Raw genomic sequence first — 21,343 nt, forward strand, 5'->3', positions numbered from 1 at the left:
TTAATACTGGGCCTACTGAAAGGAGGAACACATTGCAGATGTGTCTTTGCTACTCTAATGGTGCACTCGCTCGTACACTCTGTTGGGTGTTTCTCTCTTTCTTACAGAGTGTTCGCCTGACAAGAAAAATATACCTTAAACTTGTTGTTCTGTAGCTCACAGGTGAAGATGAAATCAACTTGAAATATATAGAAGATGCTCTGAAAAGAAAACAATTTCACCAGCACAGGGAAGGGAAAGAATGTTAATAGTCCCTAGAAACATTTGGAACGATAAATAGAGGAAGAGAACAGATAAGGGTAGCTGGGAAAGTGTTTCTATTTTAGAAAAAAAAGTTGCACATTCTTATCAACCACCCACCACATACTATAATTTAAAAGTTGTTGACTACACAGTATTTCTTTTACAGGCTTAAAACACTGTTGTGTGTTGTCCCAAAATACCTTGATTAGCAGTTGGCAGTTGAGCCAGGGGAGGGACCCCTGCATTTAGACAGGCAATTTACAAACTCCCCAAAGTCACTCTGAAGAGACAAGGACAAGAGGATTAACAGAGCAATTTTGTCTACTCAGAAGTAGGTGCCACTGAGTTCGATGGATATCCAGGTAAGTGGATATAGGATTGCATCTTTAGCAAAAGAAAGGGAAGATTAACCTTCAGGGGAAAAGACTGTTGAAACAGTGAATGTGGTCTCCATCACCACTGATCTCCTCCGCCCCTTTTAGGTTTTTTGATACGGTGTGTCAAATTTAGCCATTTAGGTGGCAGGAGATTTCTCAAGACACTTGTGTCGTGCGTTCTGCCAGTGCACTTCAGTGAGAAAGTGACAGCTACAGCTGGAGAGAAGATGATGGCTTAATATTGCGTGTGTGCAACAGACTTCCCCTTCCCTAATTTGAAAACATATTGTATAAAAAGAAAAAGAAGGTGCACGCTTGTACTGTGTAGCTGCACTAGGCAACGCCCATCCGTCTGGAGCCACACAATCTGATTTGATATAATTAAGAAAAGAAGATCTGGGGATATGCCTGCAAAATATGCACAGAGTTATTTTAGCAGAGTGACTAAAAGACAGAGCTTAAAAATAGGGAGCTTCTCCGGCCAAATCTTTCCTCTGCAGCTAGAGATGGGCAAATCTCTAGCTGTCATTTTCTGTTTCTCTTCCCCGCCCCCCAATTCTTAAATTCACTTCTTGCATCCCTCTCCCCTTGTAGAAATAGAGCTTGCTGGAACAAGTGCAGAAAAGGGGAAGGAACATGAGCATGGAGTTGGACCAACTTCTCTACGAGAAAAAGTTACAGCATGTGAAGTTTTTCAGTTTAAAAAGGCAAATAAAGGGGAATGTTATTTGGCAGAATGAGTTTTTGGTGGAAGGAGAAGTTCAGCAGAATGGAAAGAGTGCTGCCTGCAACAGAAACAGAGCAGGGCAGGAAATGAGTCCCTAACACACACACACACACACCAGTATCTCATGCAACTTTGCAAACAGGATGCTGCACTAGAGAGGGCTTACAGCTGATCCACCAGGGCTCTTATTATGTTCTTATTTGGGATTGTCCTGCCTCACTGCTCATGATTTTGGTTCTGCTTTTGAATATTAATTAAAAAGAGAAAGGCAGGAAGCGAGCTTTCCCACTCTCTCCATTTCTTTCTTTGTTTTGTCTGTCTGTCTGTCGTCTCTTTTGATTTGTCTGTTCATGTGCAGAATTTTAAGAAGTCATAATATATTATCACTGATTAGACAAAGAAGTTGCAGTGAATGTAGGTCTGTTTGATCAAGCATCTGTACTTTGATCGCCTAGTTAAACATAAAAGAAATCTAGCCTACAATTTACATAACATCATTATATATAAAAAAGACACAATCATTGGATGCAACTAAGGAACAAACATTGTCTCTTGTATGAATCTGGCATCTGAAGGTGGTAATTAATGGATTATTTCCACCCATGTGTGACTTTCTTTAACCCCTTTGTCAATGGTCAGTTGTACCAGGAGCTTCCTTCCACAATGTTGCTCTTATTACAGTACTGCCAGAGATAGGGACCAATGGGGCTTAGAGATGACAGAGAATTCAGATGAAAATGAAAAGGGTAGCAAAAATTGCTGTGGTTTGCATGTTTCTCTGTGGTCAGGATCAGGAACAGAAACAAGTCAAGCAGATATGATTGGTGTTCATTCACTTGTTTTGGGGTTTTTTTAAAACTCCACAAATGATATGTAATGAATGACCTTTTTTACATTGCTTTGATAATACTCATTTCAATATAAAGCAAATATGTAACTTACGTAAATACTGTAGTTATGTAATTTATGTATGGATGTAATGTTAAAGGTAAAGGACCCGTGGGTGGTTAAGTCCAAGCAAAGGCAACTATGGGGTGCGGTGCTCATCTCACTTTTCAGGCCGAGGAAGTCAGCGTTTGTCCACAGACAGCTTTCCAGGTCATGTGGCCAGCATGACAAAACCACTTCTGGTGCAATGGAAACGCTCTGTATGTAGCTTAAGCTAAATAATGGGGAGACAAATAATGTAGCATTTGATGAACTACAGACTCCAATGGAAATCACTGCCTTCTTACATCCTTAGAGGAGTCATATGCTGTGTACAATTTTTTAAAGATACCAGAGATATAAAATGAAATAACTATGTCCTGGAGGTATCAGAAATTCATATTGGAAAAGTAAAATTGCTGGGGGTTTTCCTGACCTGGCCTGGCACCTTTAATAGTTATATGTCAAGCTGAAATTCAGCAGATGTCTCTCTATGTTTTGAAAGCATCACCTCAGTTTTGGGCTGTCAAGCAGTGAGGAGAGCCCCCTCCCTCTTAGCTTCAGATTGGTCCCCTTGTCCTAGTTTGAATAGTTGGAGAGAGTTTTGGATTCACAACAATTGAGATTCTTGGGTGACTTTGGGCCCATCACAATCTCTTTGTCAAATCTACCTCATAAGACTGTTATTGTGAGGATAAAGGAAGGGGGAGAACCATGTATACCATACCAATCTCCTTTGATGAAGGGTGATATATAAATGTAATAAATAAATCAATAAACAGCCTTTGCATTTACCTCTCTTGATATATCTCTGACACGAAAAGGGGTTCAGTTGGTCAGCAAGAAAGGTCTTTTCTGTAGCAGCATCCTGGTTGTGGAATTCCTTCCAAAAGAAGGTGAGACTAGCCCATCCCTGATGATGTTGGCGACCAATGAAAACATATTTATTCCACATAGCTTTTAAAATATATAAATAAAAGATTTAACTCTGTTCCTTTTGAATTTAAGGTTTTAGTTGTTTTTTAATTTGAGGGTAATTTTCTTGGTTTTGCTCTTATATGTAAACCTCTTTGAGCTAAGGCTGTTAACAAGCTATAATAATTTATAAAATATAAATAATACAAACTGTCTTTCACTCGTGGTATTCCTTTTGCAGTCAGACAATGGCCTTTTACAGTGGAAACTCAAGGAATACAAAAGTGGAAACTCATTGATACAAACACATTGAAATCTGGGATGGGAACAACCATTTGCCTACAATAAAACTTTTTCGAAATGACTAACATTTCATTTTCATGTATTTTTCCCACCACCTCCCCTTTTAGTTTTTACAAAGAGTTTTACAGGAAAGGTCCTAATGAAAATGCAATAAAGAAGAGGCCACTGCTATCTAAAAGATTTCATATGGGGCCAGCTTGCGAGATTAATGTACCCGCCTGCAGCTAATGCATTACTCTCACTAGCTTGCCAGAGATGAAACGTCATGCACGGCAACTCGTATTTTATTGCTTTTAATTTGTATCCCATTTTTGGAGCGAACAGTGAATCAATGTCCCTACTTTAGGCCCTTATGGTTGTGATTCTTCACTAGCATAGTTCCATCTTCAACAGACAAGCCCAATTACATCTCTGAGGGTGAAGGAATGGCTGCTGCAGGAAGGAGTGATGAAAGGTATGCCTTAATGTAAAGAAACCCCCAATTTCCTTGGCCTGTTGTAAGTGGGCTTTTGACCCAGAATTCTGGGTACAGGTTACACTGAAGGGGAAAGTCCCATTAATTGGTTTCATCTTTCCACCTGGTAGTGTCTGAGGCAAAATGGCATCATAGCCATGATGACTGTGCATAAGTTAAATGAATGGCTGCATGGTCAACCAGCATCGCTGTAGTGCTGAGAAGCAGGCCCCTATGTCCTGTTTGTCTAAGCTATGTCTGCCCTTCTGTATCCAGGCCTTTTTGGGTAAAAATGGTCCTTGTCTTTTGTCTGACAGCCCCTACTTTGATGGAGATTGTGGATGCACTGTGCTGGTATTAGTAGTAGTAGTTGTAACTTAGATACTGCTCATTACCCAAAGATCCCAGGGTGGTATGCAAGACCAAAAAACACACACAAAACACATAATTTGCATAGCATAATAATAGAAGACAATAAAAGAATCACGGGGGGGGGGGAAATCATAATAGCAGGCTCCTCGCATTTAAAAGGCCATCGTTTGTTTAATGGTTGAAGGCCATTTTTGGAGTGAACAGTGAATCAATGGGTTAGTGTATTATTGGGGGAGGAAATTATTGGGGTCCATGAGTCTAGTGGTGCAGCAATAAAACTGCTAGCACCTTTGCAAAGGTAAGTAGAGTCTGGCATGGTTTCAGATTGGATGGGAAACAGTGTATTGTGATTCCTGCATTGGACTAGACACTCGGAGTATCTTCCAACTCTACAATTCTATGATTTTATAATTAGGATGAGACAAGGTGTACAATGATTTCCACAAAGAAATGGTTCCTCAGCCCCTTAGCATTTTTCAGTGCCATTAGGATATTGGGAGTATATGAGCTCCTGTCTCTCCTTAACTCATGAGTTTTGGTGATGCCATTTACTATTTGGTTGGACAGGTGGTTTGTTGGCAAGATTTCAACTCAATTTTACAGTATGCTCTACAAAAGAAAATAACAGTGGACTATTTTTTTTTACATTTATACTTCTTCTATAATGGAATTCAAGGCAGCGTACGCAGAGTTCCCAAACAGCCACCCTAATGCTCTAGACCTGCTTAGCTTAAGCACTGTGGGGGCCTCAGACCACACCCCAGGACCCCATTTATTCTAATATGCAAATTACAAAGAGCTTCCAAATGAAAACCGTCCAGGAGAAAGCTATAATACAGATAAGTAAGGAAGCTCCTCTTTTGTTCTAGTGTGGATTATTAATTTTCAGTAAGCTCTGAATTAGGAGTCGTTCCCCAGTGCCTTCCCTGCTATTTCTCAGAGTGATACTTATTAGGAAAGGCAATTTATCAGATGCTTTCAAAAACTGCTGCTCTTCGATTCTGTCTGAAGTAAGGATAATTTGTGAAAAGTACTGCATGGCTCCGACTCTAGGTATGCTGTGTGTATGTGCACAATGAATTGGCCCCACTGGTTGTATTAGAATTTATTCAGAATAGAACTCATCATTATTTCCTTTCTCTGCAACATTGTTTCTGAGCCCAAAAAGTGTGACAATTGTTTCTTATTCTTAAGTGTGTGTGTGTGTGTGTGTGTGTGTGTGTGTGTGGAATTCAGTTTTATAATTCTTATTCATGTATTCATTCCTGGAAATGAACCTTTGCAGTGGAAGTGAGAACTACTGGTAAATATTATGTGTATATTTAGTTCCATCGGTAAATCTTATCTTGCAACATGAAATGAAATGGCTGCAACTCTGCAATAAGTATCATATGCCTTCACTGGCACTCCTCTATCTAGCTCAGCATCATCTACAGTGTAGATTCTACATTAACTGGCAGCAGCTATCCAGGGTTTCAAGCAGAAGTTTCTCCCAGCCCTAGGTGGAGATGCTGGGGATTGAACAAGAAACCTTCTGCATGCAAAGCAGATGTTCTGCCACTGAGCTATGGCCCTTCACTACAAAGGTACAAGGCATGTTTTGTTGATTTATCAGTATGTTTTCCATTGTTGTTGTTGCTGCTGCTGCTGCTGTTGTTGCCATTGCCCTCCTTTCACAATGATGCCCCAGAGCAGGTTACAACAATTTAAAAATAGAATAGTAAAACAGTAAAAGTGGATTACTATCAAGAGAATTAGGTGTTTCCTAAAACATGTGTTTCCAATGTCAAAGGGCAGCCAGGCTAAAGCCATGTGTCTTCAGCATATGGTGAAAAGTACAAACCCAGCGAGTAAGCTGACTGCTGCACTTTGGGCTAGCTGAAGTTTCTGAGCCATCTTCAAAGGCAGCTCTCTGTACAGTGGGTTGCAATAATCCAGTATGGAAATTAGCAGGTCTTGGAGTATAGTGGTCAAGTCTTCTATGTTCAAAAAAGGCCATAGCTGATCAGTGCTGAGTTGAAGCCCCATTGAGATTGGTTGCAGTCTTCCTTTGCAGCACAGTTTGAGTTCAAGCCTTGAAGAGGGTGAAAGGAGCCAAGGCCTTAAAAACCCTCACTCTGGGGCCATTTTGCCCCACTCGTCCATCCTTGGGTTAGAGCTTCACTGAGCTGTTAGGGTTGCTGAGTGACAGGACCAAAAATGTTTTTTTCTTCTTCTTCTTATCAGTCTTAATTGGTACCTTGGTTGGTGAGTTTTTTTGCCTTTCCATCTGTGAACTTATGTCAGGCATTGACAAGCTTTCTAAACTGAGTGGAAATGGCACAGGGCAGGATCAGCATGGCAAAGAAGGGCTCCCTAAAAGGGGCCTGGGAGGAGAATTGGCCATGGCATGCCCAAAGTTTGGGTTGGGGACTCTGTCTAGCTGAAGTCTCTTATTGTGGTTGCTCAGTTAAACCCTGGATGCTTGGCTTGCAGCACACCAGGGTTCAAAGTTGAGCTACTCCCAGGAAAGGGCTTAGGCAGTTCCCAATGATGACAAAATGTAATTATATCAGCAGGGGCTGAACGAAATGAGAAAAATGATCCTTGCCTCTTTGCCATGCCAACCCCACATATGCTGCTGGCCAATAAAGATATGGCCTGATTATACCCATCACCTGGTCTTGGTTATTTCACCATTCTCGGGGGACCACGAAATGCATGTGCTTGGACAATTAGCCAGCACCTAATTCCCATTGAAATCAATGGGACATGTTAGCCATGCCTAGTCTGACTAATTTCAGTAGAATGTAAGTACAGTGATGTTTCTGTGGATATGGGTCAACATATTTGGTGTTCAACAACTAACACAAAACATTTGTGAAGACAATGCTAAACTTCAGATATGAACAGATGGCTTAAAGTGTGATGATTTGATCCTTACATCAAATTTAGGAGGCAGAAAGACTGTCCTGGGTTCTCTCCATAGATTCAGAGTTCCTATGCCAGATGTTTTAATAACATCCTCTAAATAAAGCCTTTTAAATGGGTCTGGATGAAAGAAATTGATTCACCGAGGTTTAAAAGGTTGAAGACATACAAAAAGTTAAAGCCTTTTAAAGCAAGAGGATTAAGAAGGCTGCTTGTTGACTCTTTGGAAGATGATGGGGAAAATAATTTTGCACCGTGCTTCATCTGGAATCACAGAGAAAATATAATGAAGCTTTATCAATGCAATGCAGATTCTAAGAATGAATTGAGAACTTTAAAAAGTAGCTTGTTGACATTAGCAGGCAAAACTAAGAAAGAGCTTTTAGGTGAACAAAACACATTTTCTATGCTGAAGTCTATAGCAGTCTTCACTAACCTAGTGTCCCTCAAATGTTTTGGTCTACAACTCCCACCCAGCCAAAGCTACTGCCAGGAGTTTGACTCAAGGCCCCAATGCTTTCATTCTGCTCTTGGGTGAATTAATTATTAAAGCATGTCATAAAGCAATGACTTACAAACTGTGATCTAAGAAACTCTTGTCGTTTGTTGGAGGCTTCTCAGGGGTTCCTCAGTGAGAACATTTCCTGAAAGATAGCCAGCCCACCACTAGTGATTTTCCCCTACAATGTATAGCCACAAGAGAAGCCCTGCCCACCCACTGACCAGTTTCTAATGCTGTCTGCCTCCCAAACAGCTCTCTTGTTGCTTGACTCCTTTTTCTCTGGCCTTGTGTTGCTGTTCAGCTTCTTCACAGAACCTTCCCAGCTCTGATGGACTACTCTATTTCTCAGCCAGAAGACTGGGAATGAGGCACCACAGAGCATGGAGAACCAACGTGGTATCTACCAGAGGCCACTGAACTACACCTCCTAGCATCCTTTAGCCATGTCATTAGTGGCTTATGGGAGTTGTATTCTCACAGTCTCTGGAGGGCACTATGTTGGCTACTCCTGCCCTATTATCTTTAAGTTTCTGGTTGTATGTGGGTTTCTGACAGACTTAGTTTGTCACTGATAGGTAGGAAGAATAGTAATTGACAATGATACTTAATATTTACATAGCACTTTTCCTATAAATTATTGAATAAATCCTTAACAACAAAAGTTTTCTGGGAGGTGACAGAGAACCAGATGCAAGTCAGATGTACATGTGACTTGACATGTGCAGTAGCAACATCCATATTCATGCCTAAGTGTTGTTGATGTATCCTCTAAAGATCATGGAACTCAAAAATGTGTGCCACTAAAATGCAGTGCTAGGAACAGCCCAGAGAGCATATCTGTGTGACAGTAATTGTGTTCCTATCTTGCTTCTTATGCTGGATTGTATTAAAATTCCCCACAGCTTCAAACATGGTGTCTGTTCTCTTATCATAGTGTCAAGGGAGAAGGGACCCTGTTACTATATCTGGAGAAAAATAGAATATTAGCAACCTTCCCAGCAAGGAGAGGAAAAAGAAGTGAAATTAACAAGACTGAAGAGTGGTGCTAGCTGCTGGGTATCAATATGGCTGCTTAAGCATCCCTTTGAGGCTCTTGGCAAAGCAGATCATGAGGCATGTGGGGTATAGCTATGTGGGTGCTCAGAATAAGCACCATTCCATATATATTAATATATTGATTGTGTTGCATAGCCCTGCTTCAAAGTGATGCCTGTTAATTCCTTAGTATGTAGGTACTGTTCGCAAACTGGGTAGTCTTGAAGTGAATATGCCCTGTTCAGGAAAAATATGCTTTTAAAAATCTAAGCCAAGAGTGCTTTGAATTTAGTCTCTGCTCCTAAATAAGCTCAGGCCATTCCAAGATGTCCCTGCTACCTTTCTCCCCCCCCCCCCCCGAAACTACTTTCAAGCAGCAGTGGTGAGTAGGTGGCAAGGAGGCAAGCTATTTATTTTGTCTTCACTGGGTCTGAAAACCATACCAGCCATAGGCCTTGAGCACAAAGATTAATGGGAAATATAATTTGCTAGCATTTAAGACTGGGGACGCAAACATGACAGGCTACAATGTGCATGTAGAAGATCCCAGCATATACCCCTTCAAAAATCCATAATGAATTGCTCTTCCTACGCAGTTCTGTTGCTATCAAAGGGTTAAAAGAGTAGCAGAAACGCTCTAATCACTGAGCAGCTGGAGGTCATTAGGCTTCCAGGAACATGAGTCTGTATAAATAGTCCCCCTGTTTGTTTGTTCTCCCCCTTCTCCCTTTGGGTGTGTGTTTTGCTGAGATGTGTGGTTCGTCGCCAGGATTGTTTTTTGGTGTTTTGTAAATAAACCTTATTTTGATTTACAAACCGCATGCTCCAGGACTCCTTTTGGGAAGATGCTGCCTCTCCTGCCCTTCTTAGCTGCTGCGCGAAATCCTCTGCCGTGGTGAGACTTTTAAAGAAGGAAGTGCACTGGGCATTTACATTAAACTAATTAAAGTTTAATGGGACAGGTTATGGATGTTTGTACGTCAAGAAGGAGATAAGGAGAGCAGTTCAGAGTGATTTATGCAAGGACTGGAGTGAAGACAGAAGCGGTTGCCGACAACGAAAGCCTCCAAAGCAGCTTGAGTCCTGCAACGTGCCTAGAAAAGTTTTAAAGAGGCACTGCGCAGTTTGTACTCGCTGGAAGACGTCTGATTCCTCAAGGAGCCACCTCAGCAGCTGGGAGACGGTCTACAGGTGTGTGAGTATCGTTCCTAAGCCCCAGGGAGGATGGCAGAGTCCCAGGAAAGTTTTACTGTCCCGTTTACGCGACTCAATGGGAAAAATTGGCAAGATTGGAAGGCTAGAGTAAGGGTTTGGTTGCAAGCAAAAGAGTTGTGGAGCTGTACTGAAGCACCGCCTTTACAGGCAGCTGCAGACGCGTCTGCAGAAGCCAAAGCAGCAGCAGCAGCTTCACAGAAACGCGACAGGAAAGCCCAAGGTCTACTAGTTTTGGCAGTGGGACCAGAGCAAATGCCTTATGTTTCTGAGTTAAAGAACACGCATGAGGTCTGGACGGTTCTGCAGCGGTTAAATTCCAGAAACACTGCGGGGGCCAAGATCCATGCTACAAGATGTTTGTTTGATTTACGTCTCCAACCGGGAGCGTGTGTGAAAGAACATATTGCCAAAATGGTGTCTGCCTTTAATCAACTAAGGCAGCTGGGCATTCCTTTCTCTATGGAGCAGCAGTCATACATATTGTTGTCTTCTCTTGATAAAAGCTATGAGACTCTAGCTCTAACTTTGGAAGCTATGCCTTCAACTGAATTAACCCTTGAATACATTTCTTCTCGGCTTGCGGATGAACAGGATAAAAGGCAAAGAGAAAGAGGTTTGTCTTTAAAGGGGAGTTATGCTGTGCCTAAGAGTGTTGATGCTGAGTTTGAGCACACAGTAAATGCTTTTGCAGCTAGACACTGTTTTCGCTGTGGTTCCCCTTCCCATCTAATCAGGAATTGCACACGTGAACCTGGTCAAGACAGCAACAAGGCCGTTACCCCTAGTTACCAGACAAGGAGTTCCAGGGGACGTCGAAGAAGAGGAGGAGGTCGTGGCTACTCCCACAGCACACAGCACATGGCTTCAGCAATGGCGTTGATGCAAGGGCGTGGCCAAGGCAGCAATCTACGCTGGTTGATCGACAGTGGTGCATCTCACCACCTGGTGGCGCCATCTAGTGTCCGTTTGCAGAATTGCAGACATTTGCTAACCCCTAAAGTTGTGACAATGGCAGATTCAACTAAACGTTCCTTAGAGACTGTAGGCACAGTGTTCTTAAATTGTTTGCAAACAGAAATTGATGCCTACGTGCTAAAGGGACTGAAGGGGTGTATTTTGTCTGTGTCAGAACTTGATAGAAATGGGTTTAAAACTGTGTTTGAAAATGGGGTTTGCACTATTTCAAAGAATAACGTATCTCTTTTGCAGGTGGAATGCAGAAATGGGTTATATTATTTTGAGACAAGTCCAGATGAAGTTGAACAGGTTCATGCTGGTTGTGTGAACACGCCTACCCATAATTCTTGTGTTCATTTATGGCACCGCCGTTTAGGGCATATTAATTTTCAGTATGTTAAAAGGCAACCTGAATTATCAGAAGGGTGCAAATTGAACAAATGTACTAAGTATTTGGATTGTACTGCATGCAAAAGTGCGAAGGTTCATAGATGCAGCTATCCCAGTTCAGATAGGAAATCTGACAAAGTATTCCAACTTGTGCATATGGACCTGTGTGGCCCAATGCCTGTTGCTAGCATGGGAGGTTCAAAGTATGCACTGTGTCTCTCGGATGACAAAACAAAGGTTACATGGTTTTTTCCTCTCAAAACAAAAGCAGATACTGCAGAAACAGTTAAAAATTGGGTTCATGCGGTAGAACTTGAATTCGGTACTAGAGTACTTGCTTTTCAGACAGACAGAGGGTCAGAATTTACCGGGTCTGTGTTGCAGAATTTCTTTAAGAAAAAGGGAATTAAGCATCGTCTGTCTACACCTTATTCCCCCCAAGAAGGAGGCGTGGCCGAACGTAAAAATAGGGTTCTGCAAGAGTTGGCAAACTCTATGTTGTTTGATGCTAAACTTCCTCAAAGTTACTGGGCGGAAGCCTGGCAGGCGGCTACTCATATTCTGAACCGAGTATATAATTCGGTAATTGATACTACGCCTTATTTTGCTTTATATGGGAAGAAGCCCAAAGTTAATTACTTTCGGGTGTTTGGATCTCAAGCCTATGTACTTATCCCAAAAGCGTTAAGGAAAAAGGGAAGTCCAAGGGCTAGGAAACTCATCTTTTGCGGGTACGAACCACATGCCAAATCTTGGAGGTTTGTGGACCCAGGTGGGGATACTACAAGAGTGGTCCTCAGTAGGAGCGCTGATTTTTGTGAGCAGTCCGGATGGACTCACTTACACGCTAACCCTGACATTTTGAGAGATGATTTAGGCATTCATGCTGAGAAAGAAAGTCCAGAGAGTGATGAGCCAGAAGGGGATGGTGCACATGGTTCAGATGCAGATTCTGATCAGGCACGAGGTTCTTCTCCTAAGGTAGAAAAGCCAGAATCTAGGAGTGCTCCAACTTCGCCAGTCAGTAGGCCTAGCAGACAGCAAAAGCAAAGCAGGTCACCTGCAACACCAAGCCCAAGGGAGGTATCTAAACGGAGGTCTTTATCCCTAGAGGCGCGTCCAGACATAAAGTCTGAGACAGATTCTGACAGCCAACGGTCAGAGGGGGCACAAGAGGAGCAATTGCGCAGGTCAAAACGCGCCACGAAGGGCAAGCCGCCAGAGCGGTTTAAGGTGACAAGTGTATACGTAAATATGGCACAGTGTGAGCCAGAAAGCTATATGGAAGTACAACAGCTTCCAAGCTCAGAAGCCGTAAAGTGGCAGGAAGCAATGGAAAAAGAGATGGCTTCAATGAAGTCTCTCGGTGTGTTTACAAGTACAGAGCTTCCGAAAGGGCAACAAGCTGTAGGTTGTCGATGGGTATATCGTTTAAAGCCCACAACTACTGAAGAGTTGCAATATAAAGCCCGACTAGTTGCAAAAGGGTTTTCGCAGCGCAAAGGTGTTCACTATTCTCAAATCTATGCCCCTACTTCAAGATCGGAGTCATTAAGAATGCTTCTAGCCTCTTCAGCTAAGAAGGGAAATAAGCTGTTTCATTTTGATGTCAATGTGGCTTATTTAAATGCAGACTTACAGGAGGAAGTCTATATGACACCACCACCAGGTTTTGAAGGAGACAAGCCAAACCAGGTCTGGCGCCTACACAAATCCATTTATGGGTTGAAACAGTCCGCCCGTAATTGGAATTCCTGCTTAAACGATGCTCTAGAGAGCATGGGGTTCAGAAAGAGCGCAGCAGATGCGTGTCTTTATCTAAAAGGCTCGGGATGTGAACAAGAAGCAGTTTTGATATTTGTTGACGATTTATTATACAGTGGAAAGGATGATAAACTTGCACAACAATTTGCCACAAAGCTTGGAGAAAGGTTTCAGATAAAATCACTAGGCAATGTATCTGTTTATCTAGGAGTTAAAATTCAGCAAGATGAAAATGGTAACTATTGGCTTAGCCAAGAAGCTAAAATCCAGCAGTTGCTGGAAAGGTTTAAAATGAACAACTGTGCTGGTGTTAAAACCCCAATGGAGTTAAGTTACACAAAGGATGCTCAAACTGAGCAAAAGGCAGAGTTCTGTAATCCCGGGGTTTACCAGTCAGCGATAGGCAGTCTACTCCACATTGCACAGTGGACTCGGCCCGATATAACATATGCTGTCAACATGCTGTGTAGACAAGCTGAAAAACCATCAATGCATGCTTGGCAAGGAGTAAAAAGAGTTTTAAGGTATCTCCAAACTACCAAAAGCTTTCGCTTAAAACTATCAGCAGAGGGCAGCACACAACTTGAATGTTGGGCCGACAGCAGTTGGGCAGATGCTGGACCAGATAGAAAATCAGTGTCAGGAATGGCGATAAAATTTGGAAATGCACTAATTGGTTGGAGATCAAGAAAACAATCACTTATAGCTTTAAGTTCAACTGAATCTGAGTTCAATGCGTTATCAGATATATGTAGAGAACTGGAATTTTATAAGCAACTGGTACAAGAATTGTTTGGAGAATGTTCCCTACCTATCAGAGTTTGGGAAGACAATCAACCTTGTATTAAACTAGCTAAATCAGGTCAATTCAAGGCGCACACAAAACACTTGGATATCCGTTATCAAAATGTATGCCAAAGTGTAAAACAAGGTTTAATTGAACTAAAGTATTGTCCAAGCCAAGAAAATCTCGCAGACGGTTTTACAAAAGCTTTGAGTCCGCAATCTCATAAATGTTTCTGTTCAGGTTTAAATTTGTATTAAGGTTGGTACAGCTCAGTGTTACGAGCGAGAGGGGGTGTTGCTATCAAAGGGTTAAAAGAGTAGCAGAAACGCTCTAATCACTGAGCAGCTGGAGGTCATTAGGCTTCCAGGAACATGAGTCTGTATAAATAGTCCCCCTGTTTGTTTGTTCTCCCCCTTCTCCCTTTGGGTGTGTGTTTTGCTGAGATGTGTGGTTCGTCGCCAGGATTGTTTTTTGGTGTTTTGTAAATAAACCTTATTTTGATTTACAAACCGCATGCTCCAGGACTCCTTTTGGGAAGATGCTGCCTCTCCTGCCCTTCTTAGCTGCTGCGCGAAATCCTCTGCCGTGGTGAGACTTTTAAAGAAGGAAGTGCACTGGGCATTTACATTAAACTAATTAAAGTTTAATGGGACAAGTTCCAATTCAATTCCTGTTTTTTGCACTGGCTTGACTTCTCTTACACTGAACATGCCCCCTCAGGAATGCCCCAGTTTCACTGGATAGCAGGATTTAACGCCCATGCTTCTTCACATTTTGAACAGAGGAAAGGCACAATGGTGACTCTGCTCTGGCCAAATCCCAGGTGTACCCAAATTGGCCTGATTTGGTTTGGCGTTTGGGATTTGGTGGGCCAGTCCTGGTTAGTAGACTCCCTCTCAGTCCTCAGATCTTTCAACCACCAATCAGCTGTAGAATCTCTGGGATACTACATGTTTCCTCAGAAATAATTCCAGCCCTGACTTGGCTGCCCAAGCAGTTGTATTATTAAGGATACTATCAGTGTGATTCAGAGTCCTCTTTGCTAGGCAGGCATGATTTAAATGGATGCCCCTTTCAAACTGTAGGTAGTGCATGGAGGGCAGCTAACTCACTGCCCAGCTGCTGCTCTTGCATGTCATTTGAGGTAGGAAGAACAGTCCTGCCCTTGCCAGAAGGGTTATCACTTGGTGCTGGCAGGGGCACAGATGGACTGGCGTTGCACCTTGCTGCATACTACAGCCTCTGACACCCCCCCTCCATGCATTCAGCCTCCATGCACCCCCCTCCCCAATATGTGTTGAATACCCTCCCTGGTGAAATGTGTCCGTCTCAGCTTTTAATTTCAAAACATCCCTGCACACCCAAGCATTTGCAGACTGAAAGGCTGTTGCTAGCAACCTTGAAATTATTATATTACTTTCTTGGTTGCTGCCCTGGGCTCCTTTGGGATAAAAGGCAGGATAGAAATTTAATTAATAATAGTTTTTAATAATGCTGTTATTTCAAGCCACCTCATTATTTGGGTGCAGGGATTTCCCCCCCCCCCCAGTTTAAAGACAACACCTCCAAATTAGGCAGTGGCATTCAAATCAAAATATATTATACATACCAAGGTCTCACACCATTAATAGCTTCCAAAAGATGATATTCAAATACATTGATAGCTACTGTGTTGATGATGAGAGGCCTGCAGCCAATGCTTAAGTTTCATCCTGTCTCTCTATGAGCATATACCAGAAGGCTAGCTTGAGGCTTGATCCCATGTATATTTACAGTCATTCTACTGAGACAAGTGGGGTTTTCTTCCATCTGTCCAGGAACACAGCATTACTCATTCATCTCCACAACTCTCCTGGGACGGGGAAAGGAAAAGTCACAGAAGAACCCTACCCCCACATCCCATCCTTGGCATTGTGGCTAGCTTTGCAAATAAGACCATGTCTCATTTCATTTTCACTTACATATTGATTTCACAACAGGGGGCAAGGCACTTTGGACCCCCCCAAAAGTTCTTAAAGGAGTGGTAACATCATATGCAATGTCACACATGCCATGCCAGCACATCATGTGGCTCCAGCCCCCTCAAAAGCAGGGGCTAGCCAGTGCCTCTGTTTCACATCTATATACCGATTATTGCAATCAATAAAACTTCAATGTGGTTTCCCAAAAAATTTAAAACAATAAAAAGTCTAAAAGCAAATATGTAAAACATTCAAAAATAAATAAAACCAACAGCAAGCTAATACCAGGTTAAAACACATGACAGCTTCTGCATGTCTCGATAGGCCTATGCAAAAGTATTTTTAGTAGGCACCCGGAAATATACCACTTTAACAGTGATGGGACCCCTCCAAAAAGAACCCTAGGAATGGTAGTTTGTCCCAGAGCTACAATTCCCTGCACCCTTAACAAGCTACAGTTTCCAGGATTCATTGGGTGGGGGAAAACACAAGACTGTTTTTAGTGCTACAACAGACCTAAGTTGTTTGTCATTTACTTTAGTAGCAGCTGCTCTCAAGTGTGAGCAAACCATGAAGTCTTGATGAATAAGAGTGTGCAACAAAGCTTCTTCTCCCTTTGCTTTCTGGAGAGAGCATGAGGTGTGCAAAGGTTGCCATCATGGGTGCAGGCAGGCCTTACTAAACTGAATGTGTCCTGCTTCTCTGTAAAGGATCAGGCTGAAATCGAGACTTGTTCTTTTTGGCTCTTGCACATATGCACATATCACACTCCCATTTCAAGTTGTCTCCTAGGGAATGAGATGTGCACTGTTCACAGCAAAGTTTCTCCACTACAAGCACAATGCAACATAAGAGTGCTGTCTGCTCTTGGGCATTTACTTCTGCTAGTACAGCAGCAAACAAATGGTTAACATTCTGAGTGGAAAAACACTGAAGTTATTAAAAGATTTTCTTATAAGAATTATTCAAAAATGAGATCTATTGTAAAATGTAAGGATTAATTTATTAATCAGAGCTTTCTGAACTCTCGCATTAAGCAGCTTTGTTATGCTAATTCCCTTATAAATGAATAATGGACTTATCCTCCCATTATTGCCTATCATTTAAAAAGACCCCATTTAGAAAATGAAGATGTCCTTTTCGCTTGCAAATTATTATACGTTTTAGGGCACAAGTTTGTTTTAAAATGAATACTAGAAAATACTCCCTGCCTGCCTTCCCCATCATTCATATTCATCAATCATTGTTCTAATCAGATTTGTCTGATCTTGAGCATTTATCAGAGACAAACCTTCTATGCTAATTAAACACAAGAGAAGGAAGAACTGTGTCTTAGCCAATTTCTTTCTGATAAATTCCCTTCAAGTAAAAGGTTGCCTAGGCAGACATGCAATGGTGGGAAAAGATTGACAGCCTGCTGTGTTCCAAAGACTAGCTGTACTGGCATGCAAGAGTATACGATGGTGCATGCTGAAAGCTTCACCACATCATGATTTGACATTTATATTAATTAATTAATTCGGTGTTGTTGCTTTTTTTTTTTAAGCCATGCTTCATCCTGACAGATTCAAGTGTGCTGTCCAATAATGCAATGCTATGGCCCCATCTGCACTATACATTTGAAGTAGTATTATAACACTTTAAATAGTCATGGCTCAAAGAATCCTGAGAAAGGTTTCTTGTTAAAGGTGCTGGGATTTTTCTAGGAACCCCTGTATTTCCTAAATTCCCAGCGTTCCCTGGCACTGAGGGATTGATCATTAAATAAACCTGGAAATTGTAGCTCTGTGAAGAGCTGTTAAGTACCCTTAACAGGCTGTGGTTGCCAGAATTCTTTGAGGGAGCCATGACTGGACATCTTGTAAGTAGGAAGGCATGTTAAGTATAATTTTTTAATTGACTGAAATGGAGACTGACAGTTTATATTGCTGAAAAGGTTTGACAAGGGGAAATTCCACTGTATACTACATGGTCTTTGAGCTCCTTGATGGGTTGATAATTGTTATTGTTCTCTGCTAGCTAACATGTGAGTGTTTAACCTTAGATCACATGGGAGGCTATTGAAGTACAAGTTTGCCATCTTGGAAGTGTGGTGGTGTGGTCCTTTGTTCCCAGGCTCTGTGTGAGTAAGGATGTAATGAAGCTCTCCAGGAGCACATAACCTCAGGCTTTAAGGACAGAGAGAGAAATGTCTTTTCTTATAGGTCTGTTTGGAATTATATTTTATTTCTAAGATGCTGAGCCTGTGCTGGGCAGCACAAAATCTTGTATGGAATTATTTGGATGTATCTTTAATGTTTTTGTTCTGTTTTGAAGGAAGTTCTGAAAGTCAAGTTTTGAACAATCTTATGGGTCAAATGGACAATATAGTGGACAATGTTTCATTTCAGAAAGGAGTCAGTTTTTCTGCATCCAGTCACTTCACGCTGCACGATATTAATATCTGCAGTAAGGCAGGCAGGTCGGGGCTGGCTGAGGATAGTGGAACAATACTCCATTTGTCCTAATGAACCAGCTTCCACTGCAGCGACACCTGTAAAAGTACCTCTGGGCTTGTAACTTGGCTATTCTACCAGACACAACATTTTTGTCAGCCAGCAGTTCAGTGGGGGAGCAATATATATGGTCGGTGTGATTTGTGCAATTTTCAAAAAGTGCTATCCCACTGTGGGGCATTGCAGCAGCTAAGCATACAACCCCTACATAGCAGTTCTAGTTCATGCAGATGACATCTCTGCAAGGCTGTAGCTCAGTTGTCATAAGCACCCTACTTGTGGTCCTGAAATACACCTATGGGAGCCACTGGTAAGGATGAACCACCACCCTGCGTAATTGACAGTGGTTTTTCTTAAGCTGAGCATTAAATTCTGAACCATTCCCAGTGGATATTGTTCCAACAATGTCCCAAAGCATATTGATTCTCTTTCCTATTTCCCCCCCCAATTCTGCATATCTAAAGATACGTGTGGCTTTATTTATGCATTTTCTGAGTGACAGTTTTGTTTGATTTTGCTTTCCACCTAGCTGTATTTCCACCTGCAGGACGCAGAGCGTTGGCACTGTTTGAGTGTCTGACCTCTTTCTGGCTGATGCAGCAGAAAACTGATTTGAGCTGGCAAAGCAATAAAGGCAAACAAAATAAACTCGCATTCTTGGCCTGTTTTGCAAGAATTCAAACTTAACTAGTATTTTAAACGGGCTGTTCTTTTTTTAAAAAAACAACAACAAAACTCTGTCTTCTTCTGAAAAATGAAGCAGTAGCAGTTGTCACCGCTTTTCATGATTTCTGTCTTGCAATACTTTAAGCTTAACTGGTATTTTACACTGACCCTTCTTTAAAAAAGCAAAGCAAAACTCTGGCTTCTTCTGATAAATGAAACAGCAGCAGTTGTCGCCACTTTTCATGACTTTTGTCAGAAGAAGTAAAACTGCACTGTGCTTTAATACTACCAATATTCTCTCCCCCCCCCCCGCCCCACCATTACAAATGATGCCTGACCTGCATTGTATTTCAAGCCTTTCACTCACATAGTTCATCTCATTTTTATTTCTCTCAGTGGAGTGAAATCACAGTATTTTAGGGGAGACAAGACAGCATAATTATCATGCTATGAAAACAGTTCATTTGTCGAGACAGAGATGAAAGATGAGATGGACAAACCCGAGGAAAGATTCTTTGCACACATTAGTGGTGTCAGCTGCTAACTGCTATTCCACTCATAAATGAATTTTCAATGGCACTGAGGTTTTTTTTATTAAGTAATGCTGTCAAAGGTTTTTTTCAGAATGTGAAAGGTGCTTTTTAAATAAATGTGTTCATTTTGGCCTATCTTTGGGTTGTAAATCAAACACTCTATTAAATTTTACTCACTACCTGCTGAAGTGCACCAACTGAAGATGAATCTTCACTTCCAATATGTTTTGTCTACTATCACACTCAACATTTTTAATAAGCAAATCATGCACTGCAACCTATTGGGGAGGCTGCTGTCTGAAAATACATCCTAATGCCAAGCATTAGACTTCAAAACTAAAAATGCTTGGGTTCTTAATGCACTTTTTTTTAAAAAAAAAGTTATTAGCTTGATTATTCCAAGAGAATATAAGGATTTAAAAAGCATAAGAAGAGCCCTAATGGATCAGACTAAATGTGACCAGGGAGGAAGAACCTGTGGCCCTTCAGATGTCATTGGATTACAATTCCCATTGGCCCCAGCCATCAGGGGCAGTGTTCAGGGATGAAGGGAGTTGTTGTCCAACAACATCTAGAGGATTCCAGGTTGTCTTCCTTGTCCAAGAGGGCAGCCACATACCTCTGGAAAACGTAGAAGCAGGATATAAAGGCAATAGATCTCCATCACTGTTTATCTTATACCAGCTTGGTAAACTTATCCTCCATGAATTTGCCTAATCCTCTTTTAAAGCCACTGTGCCATCACAGCAACCTGAGAGGAAATTCCATATTTTAAAGCTGAATGCACATTACACACTTAAAAAGCATGCCCATCATTCTTTTACACAATTTGGATTGAAGATTGCGGTGAATGTATCAAAACACAATATTTCATAATAAACTATGGGATAAATATGGACAGCGGCTAACGCTGTGTCTTCAACAGGCCAACTAAACCAGATGAGAGTAACCGATGGGCCTAGAACCCTCTGTGAGTTAGGGATTTTCCCTGCATGTGAAGACAGGTTCTGAGCGGATTAGACTAATAGTGGGTCCAATGGCGAAGAAGGTGTTTTCTTAACATGGTGTAGAGGGAAGTGAAGGGCAGATGGGGCTCATCAACCTGAGACGGTAGCTCATCCAGGAGAAGGAAAACTTTGATCCTAAACCTCTTGTGCTTTGTAGGATATCTTCAGAAGGAGAAAAGACTAAGGAGTAAACCCTACACAAATCTGGAGTGGAGTCACTAAGATGGTTGGATGGCAACTCCTGCAGCCAAGTAGGTGCCAAACATATTGCTCTGCTTTCCTTTGGGCCACATCAGCAAGGCCAAAAGTGGGGTCTTGTCATCTGGGAAGCCCAGGACCTTCACACATATAGAGCTCAGGCTTGTGCCCCATGGAGGTCACTTCAGTGCTACTAATGCAGCAGTTTGACTTCAACCCTGGAGGCACATTCCATTGTCTTTTCATGAGAGAGAGATATGTCAGCAGCATGACTACCCTCACTTGCAGTTGGAGTAGACTCGATGCAGACTAAACAGAAGTGTGTATGCAGCTCTAGACTGTGTTCTCTGAAAGTGTTTGTCCATTTTCCTGCCTTGAATTTCATTGGAAGAAACAAAATTCATGGAATATGGGAGACTGGAAGAGAAATTTGCCGCTTTTACTGCCATCACATACTGAGAGCATGCACAGAAAACCATTAAATTCATTCTGTTTCCTGGTACAGTGGTACCTCTGGTTATGGATTTAATTCATTTCAGGGTGCTGTATGCATCCCGAAAAATCCGTAAATAGAGGCACCACTTCTGCGCACACACGCGGCATGA

At 41.9% G+C, this 21,343-nt stretch overlaps 1 protein-coding gene across 12 annotated transcripts in view; it reads left to right on the top strand.

Annotated features, from left to right (window-relative positions):
- Nucleotides 1-385: 385 nt before the first annotated feature.
- LOC309373948 (uncharacterized protein) overlaps nt 386-21,343 on the top strand; it is a 95,222-nt gene continuing 74,264 nt past the window's right edge. For 10 of the 12 annotated variants that reach the window (XR_014170289.1, XR_014170290.1, XR_014170291.1 and 7 more), the window contains exons 1-2: nt 386-605; nt 20,698-20,791. Coding sequence is in view for 1 of the 12 variants with exons in the window: in XM_081918579.1 (XP_081774705.1) it covers nt 594-605 (12 nt within the window). In the remaining 11 variants the exon portion in view is untranslated. The remainder of the gene's footprint in view (nt 606-20,697; nt 20,792-21,343) is intronic. The other 2 variants (XR_014170296.1, XM_081918579.1) reach the window with 1 other exon arrangement.

The sequence above is a fragment of the Podarcis melisellensis genome, assembly GCF_964234715.1.
Source record: "Podarcis melisellensis genome assembly, chromosome: 7".
In the NCBI taxonomy this organism is placed as follows: Eukaryota; Metazoa; Chordata; class Lepidosauria; order Squamata; family Lacertidae; genus Podarcis; species Podarcis melisellensis.